Here is a 25,086-nt window from a genome sequence, read left to right on the forward strand (position 1 = left end):
CATGTATCAAGGACAGGCTTCTGAGGCGGCTTCTGTCTCCCTCCTATTCACTGCTCCTTTAATTACAAACCAGATGTCAGGGGAAGATTTAAAAGTCAACTTTATTTGAAATTCTGAAATATAAAAAAACTCGACCACAACAATTTTTTTTGTGGTGGGGAGGGGAAACATGAAGGAGAGAAATGTTCTTTAATCCTTTGCTATAGTTCTTTTCCATTTTATTTTTAACTCTTATTTTTTAAAGTTGTGGTTATTTTTTCTTTTATTAAGTGGCCAAAGGCATTTCTCTTTTTCTTTCTGCCCCCCTCAGCCCCCAGAAGAGTTTTTAGGCTTTTCTCTGAGAACCAGACCTCACCCAAGACCTTCTCCCTCCCAGCCGGGATTGCTCTCATACATTCCACTTGCTGTTTATGCCCCAAGAGTGTTCAGAAACATCAAATGCAGCTGCCTGCTTGCTTAACGATGTTTTATTTAGGGACAGTGTTACACCTCCTCTCCAGCGGCCACGCAGGCTCCCAGGTGTCAGGCAAGGAGCCAGCGCTGGCCTCCAGGCTCTGCTGGAGATATGGCTGGGGCTGGGAGCAAAGGGATTCTTACCTCGCAGCTGGAGATCACAGTCCCCGGGCGGCACGTGAGCGCTGGGACGGAGGAGGACCTGGGCCAGGAGCTGCTGGTGCCGTGCTCTGCAGCCCCCCAGGCAACCGGATGGAGCATCCTCCAGAAGGCACCAGGAGCTCTCTGCTCCAACAGGGAAAGGTATCTACAGGAACCTGAAGCCTGTCCTTGCTTTGGAAGGTCCTCAAGAGGTTGATCCAGCCATCATTGAGTCTGATTGCTGAATCTTGGTAAGGCTTGAATGGGTCTCCCGGGCTTATTTTAGCAGCAGATTTATGGACAAGGGTAGAAGTCCCTTCACAAGAAATGGGAAGCTTCTGCCAAAAGGGAGGCCGAGCAGTGCCACACCACTCTTGTTTCCATTCCCTGCACACACCAGCATTCAACTCCAACCAGAAAGGAGGGAATGGTCTGAGGATGTAAGAGGAGGAACCGTGGCCTCTTGTTCTCACCCCTACCAGTTCCCCAGGAGCGCCCGTGTCCTTTCCGCTCACCAGCTACTGCATTTTTCCACTAGAAGTTTGATTTCCTATTTCCCATGGGATTAACCCTTTGGTTAATCTAAGGTCATCGAAGGATGACTCTCATATGTAAGCGGCCAATATGTTTGATCAAGTCTAACCTGATCTTATCTGACTGTAGGGAATGCAGCATATGGTCAGGAGCAATGACATCATTCAGTTTCTTGCTTAGGAAAGCCTCGACAAATAAAGTTCCCCTGTTGTACGATGTGCAGATGGGTTAAGTGCTGCACTCTCAGCTACATGATGGGACTAATGGAATTTAATGTCAGTGGGAAAAAAAATCCAGCAGATTTCTACAGGATTTGGGGAGCGTGTGGGCACAAAATTGTTAAATATTCTTATAATTATCTGAATTTTCTAATTGTAAGATTTTGGGAAGGAGTAAAAGCTGAAAGCAAGAAGACAAACCCATGTAACCATTCAGAAAGCTCAGAGGCTGTGAGAGCCAGGTGTGATGCCAGTCACCAGGGTTAAACTCACTTGTGAATGTGGGGAGGGAGGGGTAATAGTCTACAATGCCAGTGGGAGTCAGGGCACTGGGAGCCAGCACTGGGGCAGGGGCAGCCTAGAGGAAACAACATGGTTATTGAGACAAACGAATCACAAGGTGGCTGCAACAGTTTCAATCCCAAGATAATTTTGCCCATGTTTTTGTTAAAGATCCATGGGCGCTGGCACATGCTGCAGCAAGACCAATGATGGGATGATGGGTTCTGCAGTTTTGAGTCCTACCTCAGAAACTGATAATAAACTGGAGGCAGACAGAGAAGGCTACAAGAAGGCTGTGCCGCGAGCACACTGTGGAGCGTGGGGCAGACAAACTCTCACCAAATCATGGGGAAGAGCTGAGAAGCGCAGCAGAAGGAGCAGCGGATGGGGACGTGGAGCAGCGATTCCACCTCTGCGACTTCGGGAGGGGAGACTCTAAGCTATCTCCCCCCCAGTCTTCCCGTGACCTCTGGGCCACCCAGGACACTGAGGGCCTGAGGAACCTCTCCGATGCAACTCCAGCCTACAGCTTTTACTGGAAAGATGTTTGGAGTCTCAGTAAATGCACTCAGTGCACCTGCTTTCCAACCGGCACTTCACCTCCTGCTAATCCTATGTAGGAAAAGGCATCATTGGGTTCCTCAGCCCTTAGGACAGAAGCTGAGCTGGACGTTCCTACCACTGACTGCTTTTGCAATGTGACAAATACAAATGAAACATTAATGGGAACATTGCTTACAAGGGGAAACTGAAAGAACTATTTATGTATCGCTTGGAGGAACAGCATAAAACAGTGGATCTGTAAGCAGAGATCCAGTTATTCAGTGAGAAATGTAGCTGGGAAGTCCCGGTTACAAAGGTCAACCCAAATATTAGGCAAAAATCATGTAGCCAGTCAGTGGAGTGACCTAACGGTGCTGCAGGATGGCTCATCGGTCCCGATCACAGCGGTTTGTTCTAACAAAGGGTGATCTCTAGCCCGCAGAGTCTATAATCTAAAATTCAGTGCCACCATGAAAATGGAGGAAAATGGGAGAGGAGAGTAATATAAAACATCATTAAGACTTTGCTAAGCAAACGTAATCAGAGCACTTACACAGACAAGTGGTTGAGCGTTTTGAGCCGGTGGGGCAAGTTCTGTTCTTGCACGAAGGCTTCAAATCTTTCTTGCCACTTCTGGAAAGCCCCTCCATCTAGAGGTGCTGGTTCTCCCTTCCTCCCGGCGCTCTCTGATTTCTCCTGCTAGGAGATGCTCCCCAGACGGTGAGTCCGACCGTCCTACCGTGCCAAGGGATGCCTGTCCCTGGGCAAGGGATGGAGTAAGGCTTTAGGGTGTTCATTTCCAATGGCACGCCATCTTGTGTATACTGCGAGCAGTGGGTCTCCGGGCGGGATCGCCCTGTCCTGCCTTCAAAACCGGGCTCGGATAAATGAGCGATCGAACGGGAGGTGCCGGTAAGACGCGGCGGGGCCGGCGGGGCTGCTGGCACCCCGCTGCAGGGCGCCTCGCTCCCCGCCGGAACAACCGCGTTCCCGCAGCGGCGGTGAGCGGGGCGGCAAAGCCGCTGCTGCCTTGCTTCAGGGAGGGGCGAGCTGCCGCTGGGCTCACGGCACCCACAAACCGGCCGGGAGGTACAGCCGGGGAGGGCGAGGGGCCAGGTTTTGGCTCGCTGGCAGTTTGGGGCACCACCACTCACTCTCGCCTCCCCTGGGCTCGGGAGCCTGCCCGTGGGCGAAGCTGCCAGGGTGCCGCGGCCCTGGCAGAGATCAGTGATTTAGCGTTCCGAGCGGCGGGGGCAGCTCTGCTCTTGCACGGGGACCTCCCCTCGATACAAGCCCTTTCTGGCTACTTGTGAGAAAACTCTCGATGTAGCGGTGCTGAAGGACGGAGCACGCTCCCAGCTCTCGCTCCCTTCAGAGGAAAGACGCGCAGGGCGGCCCGGCCCGGCCCCAGCCGCGCCCGAAGGCTTCCGGCACAAACGCCCCCCCGGCAGCACCTAGAGATGCTCCTGCCAGAACGCTGCCCGGCCCCTCGGCCCCGGCCGTGCCGCGGCGCGGGGCCTCTCCCGTCTCGGACCCACGCTCCCGGCCCCACACCTCTCGCCGTCCCGCGGGGCGCCTCGGCCGCTTCCCCCGGCTCCGCGCCGCGGGGTGCGCTCCCAGGGACACCCCGCCCGTCCCCGCAGCCCGAGCGCGCCCGCCCCGCCAGCGGGGAGCCCCGGCCCGGCCCGGCCCGGCCCGGCCGCCGCCTCCCCCCGCCGCCAGCGCCGGCCCCAACTCCTCATTGGCCGCCGCCGCCGGAGGGAGGATGACGCCCGGGCGGGCGCGGGCGCCGGGGGTATAAAGGCCGGGCGGGCCGGTGGCGCCGCGCTCCCGCCGCCCCGCCCCGCCATGCCGCGCGGCTTCCTCGTCAAGCGCAGCCGGCGCCCCGGCGGCTCCTACCGGGCGCGCCCGCGGGAGCGGGACCCGCACCGGGACCCGCCGCCCGCCCCGCCGCCGCCCCCGCCGCCAGCCGCCGGGGGCAGCCCCGCCGCCAGGCAGGGGGCGGAGGAGGAGGAGGAGGGCGAGGAGGAGGAGGGCGCCGCCGCCGCCGCCTGCCCCGCGACGTGGCCCCCCGGCGGCGGCTGCGGCGGCCCCGGGCTCGCCCCGCCGGAGGGGCCGGCCGCCTGGGGGGCGGCGGGCCCCTGCAGCGCTGCGGGGCCGCGGGCGGCTCTCTTCGAGCGGTGCCTCAGCTCCCCCGCCTCCGCCGAGTCCTTCCCCCTGGCCGCCTCCTTCCCGCCCGCCGAGAAGCTGCTGCTGCAGCCCCGCACGCCGCTGCCCGCCCCGCCGCCGCCGCCGGTGCCCGCGCTGAAGCGGCCGTCGCGGGCCAAGGCGCCGGCCAAGAAGGCCAAGGCCACGCGGAAGCTGAGCTTCGCCGACGAGGTGACCACCTCGCCCGTGCTGGGGCTGCGCATCAAGGAGGAGGGGCCCGAGGGCCGGCCGGGGCCGCCGGCGGGGCGCACGCCGCTGGGCGAGTTCATCTGCCAGCTGTGCAAGGAGCAGTACGCGGACCCGCTGGCGCTGGCCCAGCACCGCTGCTCCCGCATCGTGCGCGTCGAGTACCGCTGCCCCGAGTGCCACAAGATCTTCAGCTGCCCCGCCAACCTGGCCTCGCACCGCCGCTGGCACAAGCCGCGGCCCGGCCCCAGCGCCGACGGCTCCGCCGCCGCCGCCGCCCCGCCGGGCAAGGAGAACAGCCCCGAGCGGCGGCCCCGCGGCCCCGCCGCGCCCCCGCCCCAGCCGCCGCCGCCGCCGCCCCGTCAGCACCGCGGCGGCGCGGACAGCGCCGGCGGCGCCCCGGCCCCCCCCGGCCCCGGCCCCGCTCCCGGCGGCGGCCCCGCTCCCGGCGGCGGCCCCGGCCCCGGCCCCGGCCCCGGCGGGGAGGCGTTCGCCTGCCCCTGCTGCCAGAAGCGGTTCCGGCGGCAGGCCTACCTCCGCAAGCACCTGGGCACCCACGGGGCGGCGCGGCCCGCCGCCTACGGCCCGCCGGAGCGCGGGCAGCTCGCCTTCGCCTGCCACCTCTGCGGCGCCCGCTTCCCCTCGGCGGACATCAGGGACAAGCACCGGCTGTGGCACGCCGTGCGGGAGGAGCTGCTGCTGCCGCCGCCGGCCGGGCCCCCCGAGGGCGGCGCGGCGGGCGGCGAGCGGCAGGGCTTCCCCTGCAAGCACTGCCCCGCCACCTTCTTCAGCGCGCCCGGGCTGGCGCGGCACGCCAGCAAGTGCCACCCGCCGGAGAGCAGGCAGGTCCTGCTGCTCCAGGTGCCCGTCCGGCCGGGCTGCTAGGCCCGCGGCCGCCCCCCGATGGGATTGCTCCGGGAGCCCGGGCGAGCCGAGCGAGTCCTGTCCACGCTGTAGTTCCTATGGAAAGTCGCGGTACTCACGGCTACGAAGGCGGAGGAGCCGCCCGCGGACCCCCGCCCCCCCGGCCGGTGGGCAGCGAAACTCGCTCCCGGACCAGCACGGCGGAAGGTCCACCGTCGGGCGGTACCGCCGCCGCCTCCGCCGGTCCGGCCGGCAGCGTTCGTGCCGAGCCCCGCGAGGGCGGGAGGCGTAGCGCTGCCCGTCGGCTGCCGGGGCCGCCGGAGGACGGCGGGCGGGTGCGGGTACGGGTGCGGGTACGGGTGCGGGTACGGCCCCGGGCTGGCGGCAGCACGCAAGGAGCCGGGCCCTGCCAGCATCTGTCGGGATGCGGGCGATGCCGGGGAGGCGGGCGCCGGCCTGCTGAAAGTACATCTTCCGTAGCTGCTCTCGGTCCCAGGATAGAAGTACAGCTGTATATATGATATTTAAAGAGAGGAATTATTTTTCGTGAGAAAAGGAGCCTGACCTAGTGAGCTTGTTTTAATAGCCTTAGCCCCCCAGCTTCAACATTTAAGTTATTGTGAGGTGTTTCGTTTGCTGTACTCTGTACTAAGATAGTTGAGAAGGTAAATGTTCATATTAAGCCAATGTCAAGTCATATAATAGCTAGCAAAACGTATGGAAAATTAATCGTGCTGTCTGCTTAGTTAAAAATACGAGGTGCAGATCTTCTGTAGCCAAGTGCGCATCTCCCGCTTACTCTGTGTTTCTGTACTCTAGCGACCGTGCGGTAGGCAAAACGCGCGTCTCCGGCAGCTGCCCGTTTCAAAACCCGCTCCGTTAGTGGCTTGTTAGTGCGGCACAAACAATAGCAACAAGCGCAGTTCGGTCTCGCCAGGCCGGGCAGCACGCGGCCCTGCCAGCCCCTGCATCGCGGGCAGGCAGAGGGTCCCTGTCCGCACCCGGCCTTTTCGGGCGGCCTCCGACCTCTCTCCCCCGTGAGCTGCGCTGTTGATGTGAGCTCCTCTGAGTCTTGTGAACAGCTGAAATTAGAACACGAAACAGTCTTTTGAAATGTTGCTAAAGCGCAGATGACAGGCTACCTTCCTTCTCCCTAACGAGACCTACCTTTAGCAAACCAACCCACGGTGTGTATTCCCTGCCTTGAACGGTGGTCTGGCCAAATGCTTTGAAATACTGTCGAATTTACCAGCTACTGACATTTCAGCCAGTATTTATTTATTTAATTCTTCCACGCATGAGTGCTTGTTTCTAAATGTGATAGCAGATGAGGCCAAAAATAAGGGCAAGCAAATTCAATAAAGGATTTAAAACAAAGCTCATGCCTTTCTCGAATTCAGCAGGGCAAAGTGGGTCAGCTGGTGATTTCTGAAGAACCGAATCAATCCCAGCCGCAGTCTTTGTTCTAACACTCTCTCTGAAATGAGCATGCAAAATATTTCAATCTTTCGATTAGCATCCTCTAAAGCAATTATTTCTGTAGCTTTATATTTTGTTACACACAACAAAAGATTCACATGTATTGTGCCCAAAGGCTGAAAGCAAGCGATAAGTGCTTTATTTTAAATGTGCTTCATGGACTTTCTTGTTTTAGTTCCAGGATCTGGAGAAATAAATTAAGACAATATAACCTAAAGCAGCCAAGATTTGCTGACGAAGGAGCCTAAACTCGCAGCTTGCTCTTCTCATATGCCAGAAATAAAGCATGTTATTTTAAATTGTGCATTTTTCCATCATTTGTTGGTAACAGAGACTTAGGTAAAAATGCTCGTTTATGCAATTAAATGAGTTCTCCCCTGGAGAAGGTCACTATGTTTTTTTTAAATCATCGCTCTCCTTTCTCCACTTGTACAGTCAAAGACGAAGGGCTCCGGACCACAGAAACCTGATTATTATTAACTGCTCCTACAATTAGCACTCGAACAACCAACCTGCAGGAGGGAACGTCCTGCGCTTTGCGTTACCTGCGGAGCTACGTGTATTGTATTTACTAGATCTGGGGAAAAGTTTTCAGTACAGCGTTCTTGCGATGGGTTGGGAAAGAGCTCCCAAGAACTTGTGTGTGCTTTTTAATACAAATGAAAACTAAGCTGTGTATTGCACTTAACTGCTCCGCACGTAATATACTATTCTTCTATAAATTGGAGTAAGAATCTAATCAGAGGTGAATGACTAATATACAAAAGGTGGTAAGAATAATTTTATTGTATTATTAAATAGCATGTCTTCTCTTCAACCATTACAAATTTGTAGATACTACATGAATGACAATAAGTAATTTATCTTTTTATTGTTGCCCATATGATATATTTACACATGCAGTTAGTACCGATGACATGCTACATTTTGTTAACAGCATTTGTTGTTTGCCAGACTCAAAATGTGAGCATTTCATCTTCTGTAGGAAAATATCTCTGGGTGGGTGGAACAAGTGTGCTAATCTGCACTCACAGGGTTGGAATCGTCAGCATCTCAGGCCAGGCTCCTGGAGGATGTTCCCTTTTCTTCCCTAGTACACATCATCAGAGCAATGGATTTCTATCGGGAAAGTGCTTTTTTTTTTTAATGTAAGAAACAAGAATATCCATCTAGACCCAGCAGCCCGGTGATAAAGGCTAAAAACCATGAAACTCGATGGCATTTACTATTGATACCACTTGGAAAAGCAAACATTATAAAAATATTTGGAAGCCAAGCATAAATAGAATTTCAGCACAGTGATTTTTTTTTCTGTTTTTCTGGCATAGATTATGGCATCACCTGCACAGTTATGAAATGATATGTTGCTTTAGTGAAGAAAGAGTTGGTGCTACGAGCTATTTTGTTTGGACTCTGTAATGCTTGAAAGGCCGTTGAACTATTTTATTCTTAACATAAATAATCTGTACATATCCTGTGCATTAACATTGTGACATCTGACAAAGACTTTACAAATGCAACTTCAATTTAAAATTGTACATTCATTTTCAAGTTGTACATATTTCTTTCTTTGTTACAGAGAAAATTGCAATGGGGCACAATAAATATAGTGTAATCAAACTGCAGTCTCCAATTCCGTATATGACTCAAGATCAACCAGACTTAAAAATGACTACTGTTAAGATATCGTAATCATCCGGGAAGGTAAAAGGTGCAGAGGACAAACTGCACTCCAAAAAAAAAAGAAAAAAAAAGAAAAAAAAAAAAGAAAAAAACCGGGCAGCCTGGAGTTTGATAAAAACCCAAAAGCTAGAAGTAAAATTCCAGTGTCACTGTTTAAAATAAACATACAGAACAGGGGTATGCAGGGAAGGGGCACACACACATTAGAGACATTATCCTTTAACGGAAAGCGGCGAGGCGCTGCGGGAAGGGCGGCCGATGGCTGTTCACTAGAAAGCTGCAGGCATCTCGCCACTTAGGACTTGTTGGCTGAGCCAGAGGAGCGGCGCAGTTTCATGGACATGCGGCTCTTGCTAGTCCGAGGAGACATTGGAGAGGCTAAGTCTGTTCCATCCACCTGTGCTGTTGCTGCTGCTGGAGTTTCTCCCTGCTGAGTCTCTGGGCAGAAGCCTGCAGAGGACAGCAAGAACCAGACGGGTCAGTGCTGCCTTCCGCACTCGCAGCGCGGGAATCTATTCACAAGGGGGGCAGAGAGGAATTTCAGTGCTGCTGTCACTCCCCCAGCATCTCCTAGCCCTTTACCAGCTGTGGGTGATGGTACTGCATGCGGAGCTAGCAACTGCCACAAATCCACCTCTTGAGAAAAGATGATGCCAGAAACCACTGAGCTACGGGACTGCAGAACCCCCTCGCCCGCGGCAGCTGAAGCAGCGCTGGAGTGGGCAACGTTCTCCCGCTAACTGTCAGAACAAGCACCTCCAGTTCTCTTGAAGGGATGGGGAGCCATCATTCAAACCACAACCCAGAAGGATCCAGTCTTTAATGAGAACATGAAGGTTAACAGCTCGTTGCGCATGGAAGGAGCTATAGGAATGCAGCTGAAGAGGTGGAGTGAATTGGGGGCCAACTAGGAGAGCAAAACATCTTCTCCCATCCCAACTTTAGTTGGTGCTTCAAAAGGCAAATTCCTACAGGGCCCATAAGGCAGAAGCTTGAACAGATCGTACTAACTGGATGCACTATACGTTCACGTTTCTTTGTAAAAGGAACAAGATGAATTTGAGATAACGGTACATAGTTCATTAGCCCAGCGCCCAGAGCTACGCTCCGGTGGGCCCCGAGTCCTCACTGCAAGAGGACAAGGCTCTTCCCTTACAAACAGCCAGTCTCAAAATCTTCTTCCACAGAGATACAAAAGGAAAAGGAGAAAACATGAAATCAAAGTTACGTTCTCCTTTCCGTGTACAGAAAATTAACACTACGAACTCACATCCACAGAACTAAACCGCATTTTAATTAGCCATTTGCAGAGACTGACAGCCTGACTGAACTCAATTACCTCAGTCGCCACTGATCGCTTCTGACCCGTATAAATTATGGACAGAAGCTTAGTCCTGCAGAAGTCAATGGGGAAACCCCTGCTGACTTCAGTAAGCCACAATATCACTTGCAATTTCTTCCACCTCATGCTAGTCCTGTAATTCTTTAAAATAATAAAGCAATAATCAGAACTGAAGCTCTCTTTCCCTCAGTATACATTTTATATGTAAGGGGTGCAAAAACCATTCAAAACTGATCATGATTTATTTTGAAAGACTCCTCTAAAATAAAATCACACGTCACCAGCTAAGAAGTCTTAAGAGTACATTTAAAACATATTGTCATAGACCTCAGTGAGTTAGCAACCTGGCAGTCCTCCTCGCCTGCTCCATCACCTGCCTGCTCCAGAGAGACAGCACGGTATACTTTCCATCTTTTTCAAACTGACACGACCCATCGAAGTGACAGGGAGGAGAAAGGGCTGTTATTTGTCCCCCAGCTGGGGACAGTAATTCTGTTCATGAACTAGGTACTTCATTGCCAAACAATCTGGAAAAGCATGATAATGCCTGACTCACTGTGCCTTATAGAAAAAGGCAGGCAGGGAAACATGCACTCTCATTTTCTGAAATTCTATCTTGTTCTAATTTTACAAGGAATTAAAGCATTTCAAATGGTGGAAGTTAGAGAACAGAAAATAACCGTTGTTGTTTTGCACAGCATACCATTCACAGCTAGCGTGAAAGACCTTCCGTTTCAAGCCTTTGCCCTTTACCTTGATGTGGCCAATGCTTTCTAGTGGAGGTTTTGGAAGGAGAAGAAATATCACAGCATTTCTTTCTTTGTTGAGAATGAAGAAGTGATGAGGAAGGAGGAGTGGAAAGAAGTGAGGAAGGGGGAGGAGAAAAGATAAAAGATAACAGGTGTGAGACATGAGACACGAACCGCAGAGATTGAAGGGTATTAACAGATGAGCACAGAAAACGGAATTTCGAATTTCATTATGCAATTGCTGCTCATGCTACAGGTTAAAGAGAGTGATGAGTTAGTTATGTGCAATGAAGCAACAGCTTTGAAATCCGGCATCATACTTACCAACTAAGCATTACAAGAAAAAAAGGAAGAGAGAGAGAAAGAAAAGAATTCTATAACATTATCCAGATCCAGCAACCTTATTCATAGCAACTGAGATACATCCTAAACATTGTCTGAAATGCTTGCTTAAAGTCTGTGAAAACAGTTAAATTACTCACACACATACACACAATTGAGAAGGAAAAACAAATGGCAACTCGATATATGGCTTCTGCTCCCCAGCTGTTTCACAGTATTAAGTATGCTAAAATTACAGCCAGTCTCAACATGAGACTCCTGAAATCATGTAAAGAAGAAAAAACAGAGTATTTAAGCTAGTTAGCCTGCATCAAATGGTCAAACCCTGGTGTGAAATTTTATCACGGGTTGGATAAAGAAAACATTATAAACCCTCCCCCCCCCCCGGTTATTTCAATTAAGGTATTATTCCGGTCATATCTTAACATTTTGTTTCTAATTCCTGCAGACAGAAGCACAGACTCACATGCAATCCCATTTTTTTAAGAAACTTAGAGCTACTGAAGAACAGAAGTCATATAAAGTGATTTTCACATCTGAACATATCACACCAGAAGAGTGAAGAATAATGGCACTTAAAATATATTTAAAGTCTGACAGCAATCAACAGACTGATTAATAACTCAATTTCTTTGGATTTTTGATCAGCATATATACCTATATATACATACATACGCACATACACACATGTGGATATTAAATGTAGCATATAAAAGTTTTGCAGGTTTTGTTTCCCCTTCACAGTTTTAAAATCTTCAGTGTAAAATGTTATTATCTTTATCTCTCTATGCAACAAAATATTTAGTTATCCAAAATATAAAAATAGGGTTAAATAAGAAGGCTTTACTGACAGTTGACCTAGAGCCAGAAAGTTCTATAAAATAAACAAAATGGATGTGCTAGGATTTTTAAGAGGTTGAAAAATGTCAGGAAGTGATCCATATTTTTCACCTCTTAGGCTTGACAAGTGACAAATATCATAGCCTGATGAGCTATGATATTTTGGGGCCATAAAGTAAAGCCGTTTCAATTGCTTCTGAACAAGGAGGTGGATCAACAAAGTTGAAATGTGACATTTTCACACTCCATTGGATAATTTTAGGATCTTCTAATAATAGTATGTTGGTTATTTGACTCAGAAATTAACTATTTAAATGTAAAATTGAATCCTAACTACACACAGACTGAGTGAGAAGCAAGGTGAGGTGGAGGAATCTGGAGGTATCATAACACACGTGTTGGCATGACTCCTCTCGCTCATCAGTTCTGACTTTCAAAGAGGTGAAAAATTCACTGAGCAGAAGCCCGACAAGGTGCTGATATTAAGACAGGGTGCTGCATGGTAAGACTACTCTCAGAATGTCTAGCTTTATCACACCTTGTTGTCTGGATCAGCATTTTCCTGAGTGACATTTCTGAGAATGACCACAGAGGAAAATTAATTTGTGCATGTTGGTAAATTTTGATGGCCTTTTAAGGTACTTCAGCCCCCCGCACCTGATCTCCAGGGAAGAGGGCAATCATGTTTGTACAGCTTATGCCCTTTGCCAGTCTTACAAATTCCAGTCTGAATCTGGCTAAGTTGTCCGTCATGCTCAGCAGAACTTTGGTAGAGTTGAGTCAATAAAGTCTCTCACTAATTTTGGGAAACGAGGAAAGGAAGCGAGAAGCAGATGCAGAGAGAAAGACTGCAAAAGCAGCTGCAAAGCAAGATGAGAACGTGAGGAAGAGATGGTGAGTGGCCTAAAGACCTGGGAGACTGGAACTGGGTAGGAGAGAAAGAACTAAGAGCCAGACAACAGAAAGAGGACAGCAAAAAAGATTAAGTTTATGGCAAAAGAGCGGCAGAGCCCACGTCCAGTGAAGAATGCTCTTCAGAACCTGGCTGGAAACATGACTATTGGGTAAACCCATTCCTCTCTGTCAACTCATATCTGTGAAACCCACTGGCAACATTCTCAATCTTTCCACTAGTGGAGATTCAGGCAGAGGCAAGACTGCTTACCATTACTACCCATTGCCCTATCTCAGTCTGCAGGCAGTGGGTGGATCTAGAGGTTACAGTTTTGCTTATGAATCACGTGGCTGCTAATCAGTATTACAGAATTTCTCTTTTGCCCTACGCCTTAAACAAAACAAAAATGGAAGGAATTACACAGGGAAAATGTTGTCACAAGACAGCAAATTCATAGCCAAACATTCAAAAACTAGGAAATGTCAGGATTAAAATTTGTCCCCTTGTGCATATGCATGCGATGCTTTTTAATTGGACAATCATACTCTATTTTTTTTCAGTGGACCCATTTCATTAAATGGAGAAAGTTGATTTGTTTGGGTCTCTAGCAGTCCACACTGGATTTACTGCCTCAAAGTGCTGCGGATCCCCAGCTTACTATCACCCAAGCGGTCGACTTCAGGACAATAGTTCAGAAATGCATAAAACTTCAGCTTCATTTGTTCCAATACGAATTTTTTGGAAAATTTCAGTAAGTTTTGTGGGTTTGCTCTGATTTGGAATGGAAACAAAAATTTTCCTAAGTTCGGACTCGAGAAGGGATAATGAGAAACTCTTCCCAGCCCTGCCAGACATACAGCCCTCATTTCTGTATTTCAACTTTACTTCCAGTCACAAACTTCAACCACCACCATCAACAGGTGTTGCTCAGACCCTTCTACAGTGAGAAAAGCACCATCATTCTCATCTGTGAAGGGGTAATACAGGGCCAAAAAGATTCTCAGTTCAAAGTTACCCAGCAAACAAGCAGCAGAAGAGATTAAGATGCAGGCTGTTGAATCTGAGTTTCTCTTGTGCAAGGCTGAAGTATTGTTACCTCTACCTTCCCCTGCTTCCCTGCCTGTCAGGCTTACTTTGGGAGTGGGGCAGCAGAATTGCTCTGAACACAGGCTTGAAAATATAGGAATGATGGTTGGGATCAAAAAGTCTGACGCTTTTATCACAAGGAAAATAGTATGACTAATGTAGAGAGGCCCCTTCTTTATAAGGCTTACTGTACTGAGGGACTATTTTCAGTAGGAAGAGAAAAGCAGAAAAGAAGAAGAGAAAAACCAAACCCAAGACATCAGTACATTTTAAAGCTCGAGAATCTTAGCATCATGGGGTCAATAAGCCTTTCCATATCATTGAGCTTACCATTGACAGTTCCCTCAACCTATTCTGGTGTCAGAGACATCTGGTTTACTCAATAGCTGTACAGCAGGAGTTACTCTATTTAACAGAGTATTTGCAGTTACTCTATTTAACAGACTCAGCACAAAGTAAAAAATACAGAGGCAACAGAATTATATTCTGTGATTAAGTGCAGGTAAATCTCAATTTTTTTAAATGTACACAACCACTACACTAGTCAGGTTCCTAAACACGGGGAGGTGAACTCATCAGGTATTTTGACAGGGCAAACTCAGTATCTAGATAAAACAGCAGCTGCCACAATCACACTGTATTGAAGAGCAACCACTCTAAGGAAGGAAACGGCTTTTGCTGAGGGCTGAGCCTTTGATAAAATATGTCAATCTGAGGAAATAGAGTTTGTTACAGAATGGCATGTTCTCTATTTGCTCTGATTACCATAGCTCAAATGAAAAAACTGGCACACTGAAACCAGCCAACGGAATCACAACAACAACAAAATTACACCACCTGACGATGGGCTGTAGTAGCCTCACCATGTCTATGTATCTTCCTTAGAAGAAGAAATTGTATATAATATTTTATAAAAATGAAACATATTCATCAATTGTAATTTTGGAGATCACGATCCAGTTAAAGAATCAAGTCTAAATCTCTGAAATGTGGAAATCTTTTCTAGTCTGGTCAGTTATTTTTCATTAAAAAAACAGACATAAATGAAATATTTTTAATTAAAAAAAAAGTAATTGTGATGTATTTTTAGAAACTGGTCAGAAATTTTCAGATGACATGGAAATGTCTGGCAGGGAGCCTGCAAGGTTTTGCCTGAGTCATCTTGGGGGTGATGAAAGTGTGTGGATTGCCAGGCAGGACTCCAGTGCCACTCAATGTGCAATCCTGGCACAATTCAGAGCTCTTCACATACCTTTCAAGAAATCTGTCTGTTGCAGGGACCCTGGAAACTTAGGGGTACCTATTTTCTTAATAGGACATCTGGTGGACTTTTCTTGGGATCACGGTCTGTCAAAGTTCTGGGTCATCTGTAGCCACCTCACTCACAGGTCTGCCTTCGCTAGAACTGGAAACCAGTGGCTTCCAGGCTAACCCCAAGCCCTGGGGCAACCTTTTTGGCAGATGAGTGCCGTGTCAATTTATACCTGCCCCAGGCTTTAGAATCTGTGCCCTCCAGAGTCAGCTTGGAGGCAGATGGTGTGCTGCTATTTCAGGCACTCCGTCCTGGAGCTGTCAGAGCCCCAGCAGCCCCAGACTGAAGAGGGGTCAGCCCCTGGGACGCAAGCAGGACTGCCAGAGCATCCCCCACGTCCCTGTGCTGGAATGCAAGCTCAGAGTCAGGCAGGTCTGGGGACAGGTTCTTTACTCTGACGCCGGGTCACACTGTGCTGCATGCCCGTCCTAGGAAGCTCCTGCCTGCTCCTGACACTGATGTGTCGGTCAGTTCCACCGCACACCGCGAGGTCCAGAAGAATGTGGGCCCCAGGACAGGACATCATGTTTTGTGGTACGTAAACACACACGCGCATACACGCAGATGTGAAATACATCACAAGCTCCTATTAATGAGATTCCTGCACAAAATTATTACATTTGATAGAAAGATTAAGTCTAAAGTCAAGTTTCCAAAAATCATAATCTTCTTCCAGATCATGTTAGAGAATACCAAGTATGACTAGGACAATTTTTAAAAGAATACAGGAATTGCCACTGTAGAGCAGTGTTCTCCAATGCACCAAACAAGTACAGAAAAGCAGCTTTGCTTCACCCTGAAAGAATGAACTAGAGGAAGAGGGCAGAATGATTTAGCCTGGAGTGAGATTTTCGAAGGTGAACAGGCAGAACTGATACAAGTGCACTAGAATATAGAATACATACTAGCCGTACAAAAGTGTCTGGTGTTGAATACTTAGTGAGTGCATTAGGTAGGAAATGTGGCAAGGACTGGTATCCCTGGTTATTGTTTTTAATGTTTCTATTGACAGATTTTTCCTATTCAAATGTTTTCAGACATTAAATTAAGTTACTAGCTTTTTATACTGATTTAATTAGTTTTAAATTACTTACTTTTAATTTTTGTTTCCCTTTGGTCTTGACTATTTGCACTAGCATAACTATACCACTTATTATACTTTGAAACTGCATCTCATTTCTACTTATGGTTTATACTTCCACGCAAAGGAGTCTCAACGTTTTAACATCGCTCAGTCATTCTTTCTGTAGTCCTATCATAACTCCTCTATAATTTTAGAATTTATTTCTGCATATTTTTGCAATTGAGAAACAATTTTTGAGATAACAACTTGCCAGATTAATTTATTTTTACAAAATTTATTTTATTTAGATTTACAGCTTTTCCATAGAAGCATTTTGATTTATTAGTTATTAAAGAAAGGTTTCTGAACAAGGAATTTCAAGTGTTACACATTCTTCTTCTCCTTCTCTCCTATGTTATCACTGCAGAATGTCTTACAACATCAATGAAAGACAGCACAGGGTACAAAACACACCACTGCCATCCAGTACTACTTGTTCATGCTGAGAAACAAAGGTCAACACAATAAAGTGTTACTCATTCAACAACTGTCTCTATCATTAGTTACCTTAATCCCAGAACCAGTGTTAGTGCTTCATGCAGACCTGAGGTTAGTAAAAGACTAAAACTTTAAGAAGATGTAGTGGTCATTTCTCAATCAGTGTGAAATTCTTTTTAGTGTGAACAAGGGCAACAAGGAAAGTTCGCATACAATTTGGTTACAAGCTTAGTGCTCTAGTAAAAGTAAGAGGAACAAAGGGGTTTTTTGGACACTTTGTCTTACCTTCAGATAAACAGAACTGATATTTAATGATCTAAAAAGAGGGGAAATAAAATAATGAAATAATCATAAGGAGTTCAAGAAATTTCAGAACAGGAAGGCCTTGAGTTACTCATTTTCTTTTACTGATTTTCCCATTAGTAACTGAAAATGCAGTATCCTCTTATAAAACAGGTATTTTACTGAAAGGCAAAAATGACCTTAAAAATAACTTTGCAGCTAATCACCTGGAAACAAAATTGATGATTGCAAGGCTCTCAGATTTCCAATTTAAAACTTTACATTCTAAAAACGTAGTGAGCCTTAAAACTTCCTTATGAGGAAGGTGTACTTAGATTAAAGAATGTGTCTACCTGAACTAGCCTGGACGAAGGAGTACCAACATTTCCATGGAGACTATATACAGGGGAATGTGATAAAATTCACTGTAAAAATACGGGGTCCGGTTGCTATATTAAAGCAGCTTGCCAAATCTTAATGCCAGGCATTAGCTCATGATGCCAGGCAACAGAATCAAGACTTAAAAGCAACTTGGCCCAGGTTCTCAAATATGTACATATAGTCTTTTCAATTAATGGTAACACTTAATGATGTGCGAAGGTCTGAATTTTTAGTCTTTATAAGTAAGGATACTGCATTTCAAGTAAGATTGTACAAAAACAGTTCTTTACTGTACTTCTTACCTGCCTCTGAGGGCAAATGGTGGTAAGGTGCTGGACAGAAAACCTGAGCAGCAAAATCCTCAAAAGTTGTAGGCTCTAGATGATGTTGAACAATTGTTTGCAGGTATCGTGCTCTCTCCTCATAACTGGTTTAGCCAAGAATTAAGGAGCAATTTACATCATGTACTGTAACTGCTAAATATCAGTGCCTAGTAATTCAGAATTCTTGTTTTTGTTAAATACATATCATGTATTTCAGTGACTGTACACACTTATTTTTAATTCTTTGCATAACTACGATATTATCTGATGCACTGAAGTAATATTAACTGTAAGATAAACACGATTAATGTAAACCTTATGGTTCAACTATCTTTTTTTCACGTGTGATGTCAAACTTTCTGAAAATTCTTTCAAAGAACAGCAACTTAAATACCCCCTTCTAAGTAACTGATTTGGCTGTACTCTGGTCACAATTAAATATAAAAATGTTACAATTTTTAAGAGGTATAGCATGAAAAATAACATTAGCATTAATAAATGATTTTGCACTTTTCCGTAACAAACTGCTTCCATAATCCCTAAATACACACACACACGCAGTTAAGATAAACACATAGCTAAATTTGAGTATTGAGAAAAACACGTTGTCAGTTATGCCGTTAAAACAAGCAAGAATATTTGTAAAGAATCCGCAGGACCCTTAAATACTGGCTAACAGGGTGTCGGCAGGGCACTGACAGCAAAACACTGTACTTCTTCCTTTTCTGTGTGTTCTCCCTCTCTGATATTATTGACAAGAGACCGGTATCTTGAAGTGTTGTTGCTTTTGAAGAACCCTCTCCAGGCTTCTTGTTCCAGCAGGCCTGATTGTGCTGTTAGCACAGAGAGAGCGAGAAAAAGAGAGAATATTTCTGCTGTTCATGAAAGCAACTATGGAAATGGCTGTCAAAATGTAGAGCAGCAGGCAGCAACATACAATTATCAAGAAAAACTACCATGCTGACTTCATGTCGTATAGTTCCTGAACTGAGAAATCAGTTAACCTTTTCTCTCACAACTTTCAAAGTCCTCCAGCTGGACTCAATACGGTGAATGAGGGGAGACCTTCTCCAGTTATCTTATAGAACTGTAAAACGATCAGAAATTTTCCCTGGCATTTACGCTTGTGCACACTTCTTTTTTTGTATTTTATTTGTAGATAGTGAGATAATTTTCTCCTTACATAGTTCTCTTTTCCTAAAAAAAAGCAACCCAAACAAATCCGCATGCTGTGGAGGAATGCACTCAGAATCAGTTTATTGAAGGCTCTGGGTTCTGATTTCAGGTTTGCTGCTCTTTTTGGGGGGAACAGGGACAGTGAGAAAACTACCTTTCTGACTCAATTTCACCATCTGTGAAATGGGGATAATATTAATCTTGCACACCTTTAGCAATCCAAACATTAAAACTGCATTACAAGTGATAAGCGTTTTTAATAACAAGTGCTAACATTTAAAGTAACTAGCTATAGTATTTTCAGTTATGATAAGCAATAAAATTGTCAGCCCCAAATTACAGCTGGAAACAATACCTTTCATCTTAGCCTTTAAAACTGTACTTCAACAATTAGGGAACTTTTCCTATGAAACCTTTTTGCAGTTGTTTTCTGTACAATATTTACAGTAGATTTTGCAGTATATCTAAAGATGAAAAAATGTATAGAGAATATATTATCTGAAAAGAACTTCCAATGAATAAATCAATCTTCATTGTATTTCCTTAGACCACAACTTGGTTACATAATGAAACTGGGAAACAATCTTCCCTCCAAAATCCGTGTTCCAAATTCTTTCTGGATCCCAAGACAGCTGAACCTCAGCAGAAGTCTCAGGCTGGAGAAGCTACAATAGAAGCACTGGGACAAGAGAAAATATAAAAATCTCCCATTGTAATGGTTCTTAGGTTGGGGGATAAACACAGTATTGAGCCTTAACAGAGGAGAGTAATATAGCACAGTTTTTAAGAGGCTATGTATAAGTGGTAGAGGATGAAACTGATGGTTGAAGTTAAATAATACTACGTATCTCACAACTTGTTGAAAAGCACTTTTTTCATTGGGGGAGATTCACAGCTGCTGAATTTTCTGCAGTTAATAGAGTCCTTTGATTCACAGCAGTGCCCCTTGCACAAAAAATACTGGCCTTTGTGTATTACCAGAAACTAATTTTCTATTTGGCTGAAAAGGGAAAAATGGGGTTATTGCTTCTCCCTCCTACAGAGCTTTTCATTATGCCTGATGCACTCAACTTCTAAGCTCTCCCGAGAAAAAAAACATAACTGAAGAGGCAAGAGGTAGAAAAATGAGCTTGTTAGCACATTAGAAGTGAAGTATCTTGGTGGGCCCTAGAAATTCCCAGTGGCGTGTTAACTTATCACTCTATGCATGCTGGCACTGATAGTCTCCCGATTGATCACTCTCTTTTCGCACCAAAGGTGCTGCCAGGAAGCAAAGGCTGAAGGCCCACAGGAGAACAGGCTGCTATCAAAACAAGCTGTTTTTAAAAGTCTGCTTGAATGGGTAAAATGCTTCATGAAAAAGTAGGGTGGAGACACCTACCTGCTTTTAAAATGCTCTACTTTCAGAGGTCTCTAAAGGAAACCTTTTAGTTTATCCTATTATATCCAAAGCTTATACACAAATAAGGCAAAAATGAAGGAAAGTTACTGCTTTGAACGTGACAAGGACATTCCCATTCTCCAGTCTATGTACCTATCTCCTAACCAAATAAAGAAGCCTCGACACAGATGCTGACTGAGGAGGATAATGGTGTTTTCATTACATAGTGCAGAGGACGTGCTTATATCAGTTCTAGAAGTCTAATTCAAATGCACACTTCGTACACCCAGAGAAAAGTAATTCAGCTAGCCAGGTTGCCGCTCGTCCTAACAATCCACAAAACCATCTGCAGCTTGTTAAAACAGAACCCTGCTTAAAAACAAAACAAAAATCTGATGTGACCGCCAAGTCCAAAGCTTGCTGTATTCTGCACTAAGAAATGACATGCTCTCCTCAGAACTCCTTTTCTGTATGAGAAACTGAGTAGCCAAGATTTAGATACTTTTATCTCCTATTCACTTATACTTTGAGAACATTCTAGTACTTTAAAAATCCAAATTTGTATGCTGTTGTGGCTGAGATAATCTAGTTCTACACTGTATTTGAATGCAACTATCTGCAAGAGTGACCATAAACCCACGGTAGTTAATGTCTACATTACTTCTAACAGGCTAGACGTTTATTTCTTTAAAATGCTGCTCTCTAGGGAAGAGTTATTAGCACCTACAAATTGAGTGGCACATACAAACTCAATGGCTAGTAATAATAGAGCAATGCAAGCTGTATTCTTACTGCTAGTGGATGTTGCCACTGGCATCAGCAATTAAGATGGAATGGGAAGGATGCATGGACAAACCAATGGAGAAAGACTCTTGCAGAGAAAGAGTGACTAAACACTTAAACAACAGCATTGTGAGCTTTCTGCTTCTGAAGAAGGTGCTAACTGGAACAAAAGAGAACGGATAAAAAGGTAAGATATACATTAAGGCACTCACCCAAATCTGTCAGCTAAAAACTTGCAGATATATAATCTGCATAAAGCATCACCAAAAATCTAATGACTTCGTTATACTTTTTCAGAAGATATTGTTCTGAAAAATACAATCAGTACAAGAAAAAATCAGGAATCGTACCTTTATAGGTCACTCAGGTTGTAGTCACTCCAGCTAAAATTTCATTTGCATTACAATCCATTTTACTTATTCTCTAAATCTGCAATTATTTCTATTAATACTGAAAGTACTGTACTTTCCATTATTACTGTAAACACACAATTTTTTTTAGACCTGTTGATTTGCACTTGGGAACAAGCACCAAAATCCTGGCTGTCAGATCACCTACTTATGCTTAATCTGTCTGAAAAACAGCATCTCATGTCTTCACCTAATAGCTCTCCATCACTGTTATTTGCATCACTTACTTTTTGAACTCAAGCTCTGTTTAGATTCCAATGACAGAATACATCTACATCTTGCAGATTCTTTTTGCATAATCTAAGCTAAAACTTTTTCTAGCCATCTACATGAACAAATTACCTAGGCTCTTACTTCACAGCTCAGTTACTGCCATATCCTTTTCTCTGGCCTCAACAAATGAATTTTTATTCCTCCTTATATCTACTTGGAGCATTGCAAAGCCCACTTTCTGAACATACTGCTTAGATGGGGCACTCTTCAGATATCACCATCAGTCTGCCACTCCCTAGCACTAATGCAGGCTACTTATTTGAACTTTATAGTCCATACCTATTTGATCAATTTTATCAAAACTGCTCTTGCCTCCAGTCAGTTAACACAATCAGTCACTCTCAGTCACCTTGACGTTTTCGGACAGGCACTTTTGTACTTTTTTCCATGTGGCTTCTTATGCCTAGCACCAGGTCTCCACATGTGTCCACAAAACAATCCTCCCTCAAACTCCCCCCTTTGCTGTTTATCGAAAAAGAAACAAGGAAAACACCTTGGAAGACTTAAGTCTGTTGCTGTGTAGGTCACACAACTATTCATGCTGTCTACTGTTGTTTCACATTTCCCTGAATTTTGTATCTGCCTTCATTTGTTGTCTTCAGTTTTATACTTGGCTTTTTTACCTCTGGGGGCCAAACAACATCTGTCTTGTGCTGTACTCCACCTCAGTATAAATGAAACTGGGATCTATGCTAAGGATATATATGTGCCACAGTAATACAAGCAAAACAGCTCTCCTCCTTGCATCTTCATCCACCATCTCAATCTTTTTCATTTATATCCAAAACAATTCCCTCACATTGCCTATTTTTTTTATCCATGGCTTTGTCATCCTTCAATTTGGTGATTAAATCTGTTTGCTACATTTTCACACATCTCTAGTTGTTTATCTTAATTTTTCCTTTTCTGTAATTTTAACCATGCAATCTCCACAAAATCCCATACTTCCCATTGTTCAGCCTCTTCTACTGTCTCCATCTTTCAAGTCCTTCTGTTGAATTAATCTCCTCATAGTCATTTCCATAGATTTATTGTGTCATTCTGACTACACATTTTCTTTACATTCTTCTTATTCACACCTCTCAGTTTTAGAACTGAATAAAATGCATTACAATAAATCTACCTAGTATTTTGCAGTTAAAGAAGAGTGGATGCATGATTACTATGTTACTATCATCCAGGGAATACCAATCCTAAAATGTCATTAACCTGAGGCTGAAAAAAAATGAAGAAAAAGCAGTTTCAACATGGAGTAAAATTTCCAAGACTTTAATTAAGGATATGGCACTTCACAAGTCTGTATCTATTACCAGAGCATCTAAGTGCTAGATTCACAAAAGGGCTGGAGAAGAAATCCTACTGCCTGCTCCAAAGACCATCTGATAACAAACACTTCCTGAGCAGGGACTGGAATCCAGGGACTCTCCCGTCCCAGGGAAGTACCATAACCATTAGTCTATACAGATGAGCACGTACTTTCCCTGTGATTCAAAGGAGATCTTATTTTATGAAACGAAGAGCAATTTCAGCAGTGAAGGGATTGTGCCTGATTACAAAATGTCCTCAGCCCCAATGGTTAGAACAGTTTTGTAAGAGGCAGAAGATGTGGCCTCCAAATTGGAAACCGCTCTCTCATTTCCTGGCTGATTGATATAACCAGGGAGTTACCTCCTGTTGCGTTTGTGTGGGCTCTAATCCAGCGAGTACACCTTCAAAACTCTTAGCATTGCTGCCGTGCAGGTCAGATAAGCAAAGAAATACCTACCTACGCAATGGATAAAGAGGGGCATGAACTGGGCATTTGGCTGCTCGGGATATAGCAAGGAGCTATATCTAGTGTGTGCTGAAGTGGGCAGATCTCCAGGGAAGGCTGGCAGTGAAAGCTTTAGATACCTGTGAACTTCAGAGGCATCCAAGACTAGGCATTTGCTGTGTGGAGATTCTCATCAACTATATTTTAGACTCAGGCACCTATAAGGCCAGTCAGGAGGAACTTGGGTCAGATCAACAGAGTAGTTATATGCCTAACTGCTCTCAAGAATTTTGGAAAAACAATACAGAAAATGTTTTATCAAGACAGATTTCCTAAGCAGCTTCTGGGGGGAAGGATTATGCTGGGGAACCTACACAGTGACAGAAAGTTAAAAAAGGGCTGAAGAGATGTAGAGTTCATTGATACACTAAAGTGGTGATGGAAATATTTGTAATGTCTGAAAAACCTCTTTAAAAGATCAATATTTCATTTCATTTGTTCAATGGAATTTAAAAGGAATGCATTTGTGAAGCGCCTAAAGTCACCAAAGGCAGAAACCCTGTATTTTTCCAAAAGTCAAAAGAAAGTCTTTATCACTTCAAATACCACAATAAAATGTTATGCCTCAGCTTCCATTTTAGTACATGACTTCAAGATGCTGTCTGGAGGATTTAAAATGCATCAAGATTACTATAGTTCAGGAAATACCCTAGAACTATGAAGTTCCAAGTTCAACAATGCTGCAGGTATTCCTACACCCTTACCAATGGGCTGGTCAAGTCCAGTAGACTGACAACACAACTTTTTTTTTTCTTTTTTAGGAAAAAGAGAATCAGAATTATAACAAAAGGACCCCCTTTGTGAAACGGAGTAAAAATGTGGGCTCTTCACTCAATTTTTTTTCCATCACTGTCTCTCTCATTCAGAAAAACTGAACAAAAACCAAAACGAGACACTTCCATGAAAGTTTATTCATAAATCTTCCCTCCTGATGCTTACGTATTTTTATATATGTGCACACCTCTGTAGTATATCACAATATAACTGTATATTGGAATATGTGATCACAATACTGATGGTATGTAGTACCTGAGATTCTTTGATTCCGCTGCTAGGAAAAAGAGGAGGTTTTGATGATCGCCTAGAAATACCTCTCAGAAAAAAGCCAGAGAATGCATTTCTAAATAGCAAGATGGACTTTTTCAGGTTAAATTACAAACTACTGTCAGAAATACATGTACAGCTGCATCCCTGGCAGTTCCAACTGTTAGCAGAATCATCTAAGAAGTCAATATATATTGATATGATTGTGCAGAGTATGACTTTGTCAGCCAGGCATTTGGAAAATAATTTAGACAAGCAGAAACCAAAGCACTGTTCCATCCTTAACTGGAAAATGAAAATCCTCCACCCAGAGATACTTGCTTGTAGGATCAATGGACACCTGCAAGAGGTTTTTTAATTGCACGTATAGACTATTTATATAAAAGAGATTAACAATATTTTAAGAAAAGCTACCTAAGATGGCACCCTCGTTTACTACATTTGCCCCCTCAGCAAATTTAGAAGCACACCTCTTCTTTTCTAAAAAAAAACCCCCAAATCT

At 45.2% G+C, this 25,086-nt stretch overlaps 2 protein-coding genes across 9 annotated transcripts in view; one reads left to right on the top strand and one right to left on the bottom strand.

Annotated features, from left to right (window-relative positions):
* Positions 1–4,019: 4,019 nt before the first annotated feature.
* Positions 4,020–5,799, top strand: INSM2 (INSM transcriptional repressor 2). The gene has a single exon (XM_072865521.1). It carries the CDS (start codon positions 4,020–4,022, stop codon positions 5,448–5,450), a length of 1,431 nt encoding a protein of 476 aa, XP_072721622.1. The 3' UTR covers positions 5,451–5,799.
* A 1,869-nt stretch (positions 5,800–7,668) lies between these two features.
* Positions 7,669–25,086, bottom strand: part of RALGAPA1 (Ral GTPase activating protein catalytic subunit alpha 1) — a 139,220-nt gene continuing 121,802 nt past the window's right edge. For 5 of the 8 annotated variants that reach the window (XM_072866133.1, XM_072866134.1, XM_072866131.1 and 2 more), the window contains 3 exons: positions 17,684–17,808; positions 17,004–17,034; positions 8,876–9,041 (listed from right to left, as the gene is read on the bottom strand). In XM_072866133.1, coding sequence (XP_072722234.1) covers positions 17,027–17,034; positions 17,684–17,808 — 133 coding nt within the window. In that variant the 3' untranslated portion in view covers positions 8,876–9,041; positions 17,004–17,026. Of the gene's footprint in view, positions 9,042–10,636; positions 10,752–12,967; positions 12,971–16,589; positions 16,723–17,003; positions 17,035–17,683; positions 17,809–25,086 lie in introns of those variants that run through there. The other 3 variants (XM_072866137.1, XM_072866138.1, XM_072866132.1) reach the window with 3 other exon arrangements.

This window comes from Ciconia boyciana, chromosome 6 (assembly GCF_034638445.1).
Source record: "Ciconia boyciana chromosome 6, ASM3463844v1, whole genome shotgun sequence".
NCBI classification, from domain to species: domain Eukaryota; kingdom Metazoa; phylum Chordata; class Aves; order Ciconiiformes; family Ciconiidae; genus Ciconia; species Ciconia boyciana.

Coding starts and splice junctions, on each gene's coding strand:
- INSM2 (XM_072865521.1), top strand. CDS start 4,020: ATGCCGCGCGGCTTCCTCGTCAAGCGCAGCCGGCGCCCCGGCGGCTCC.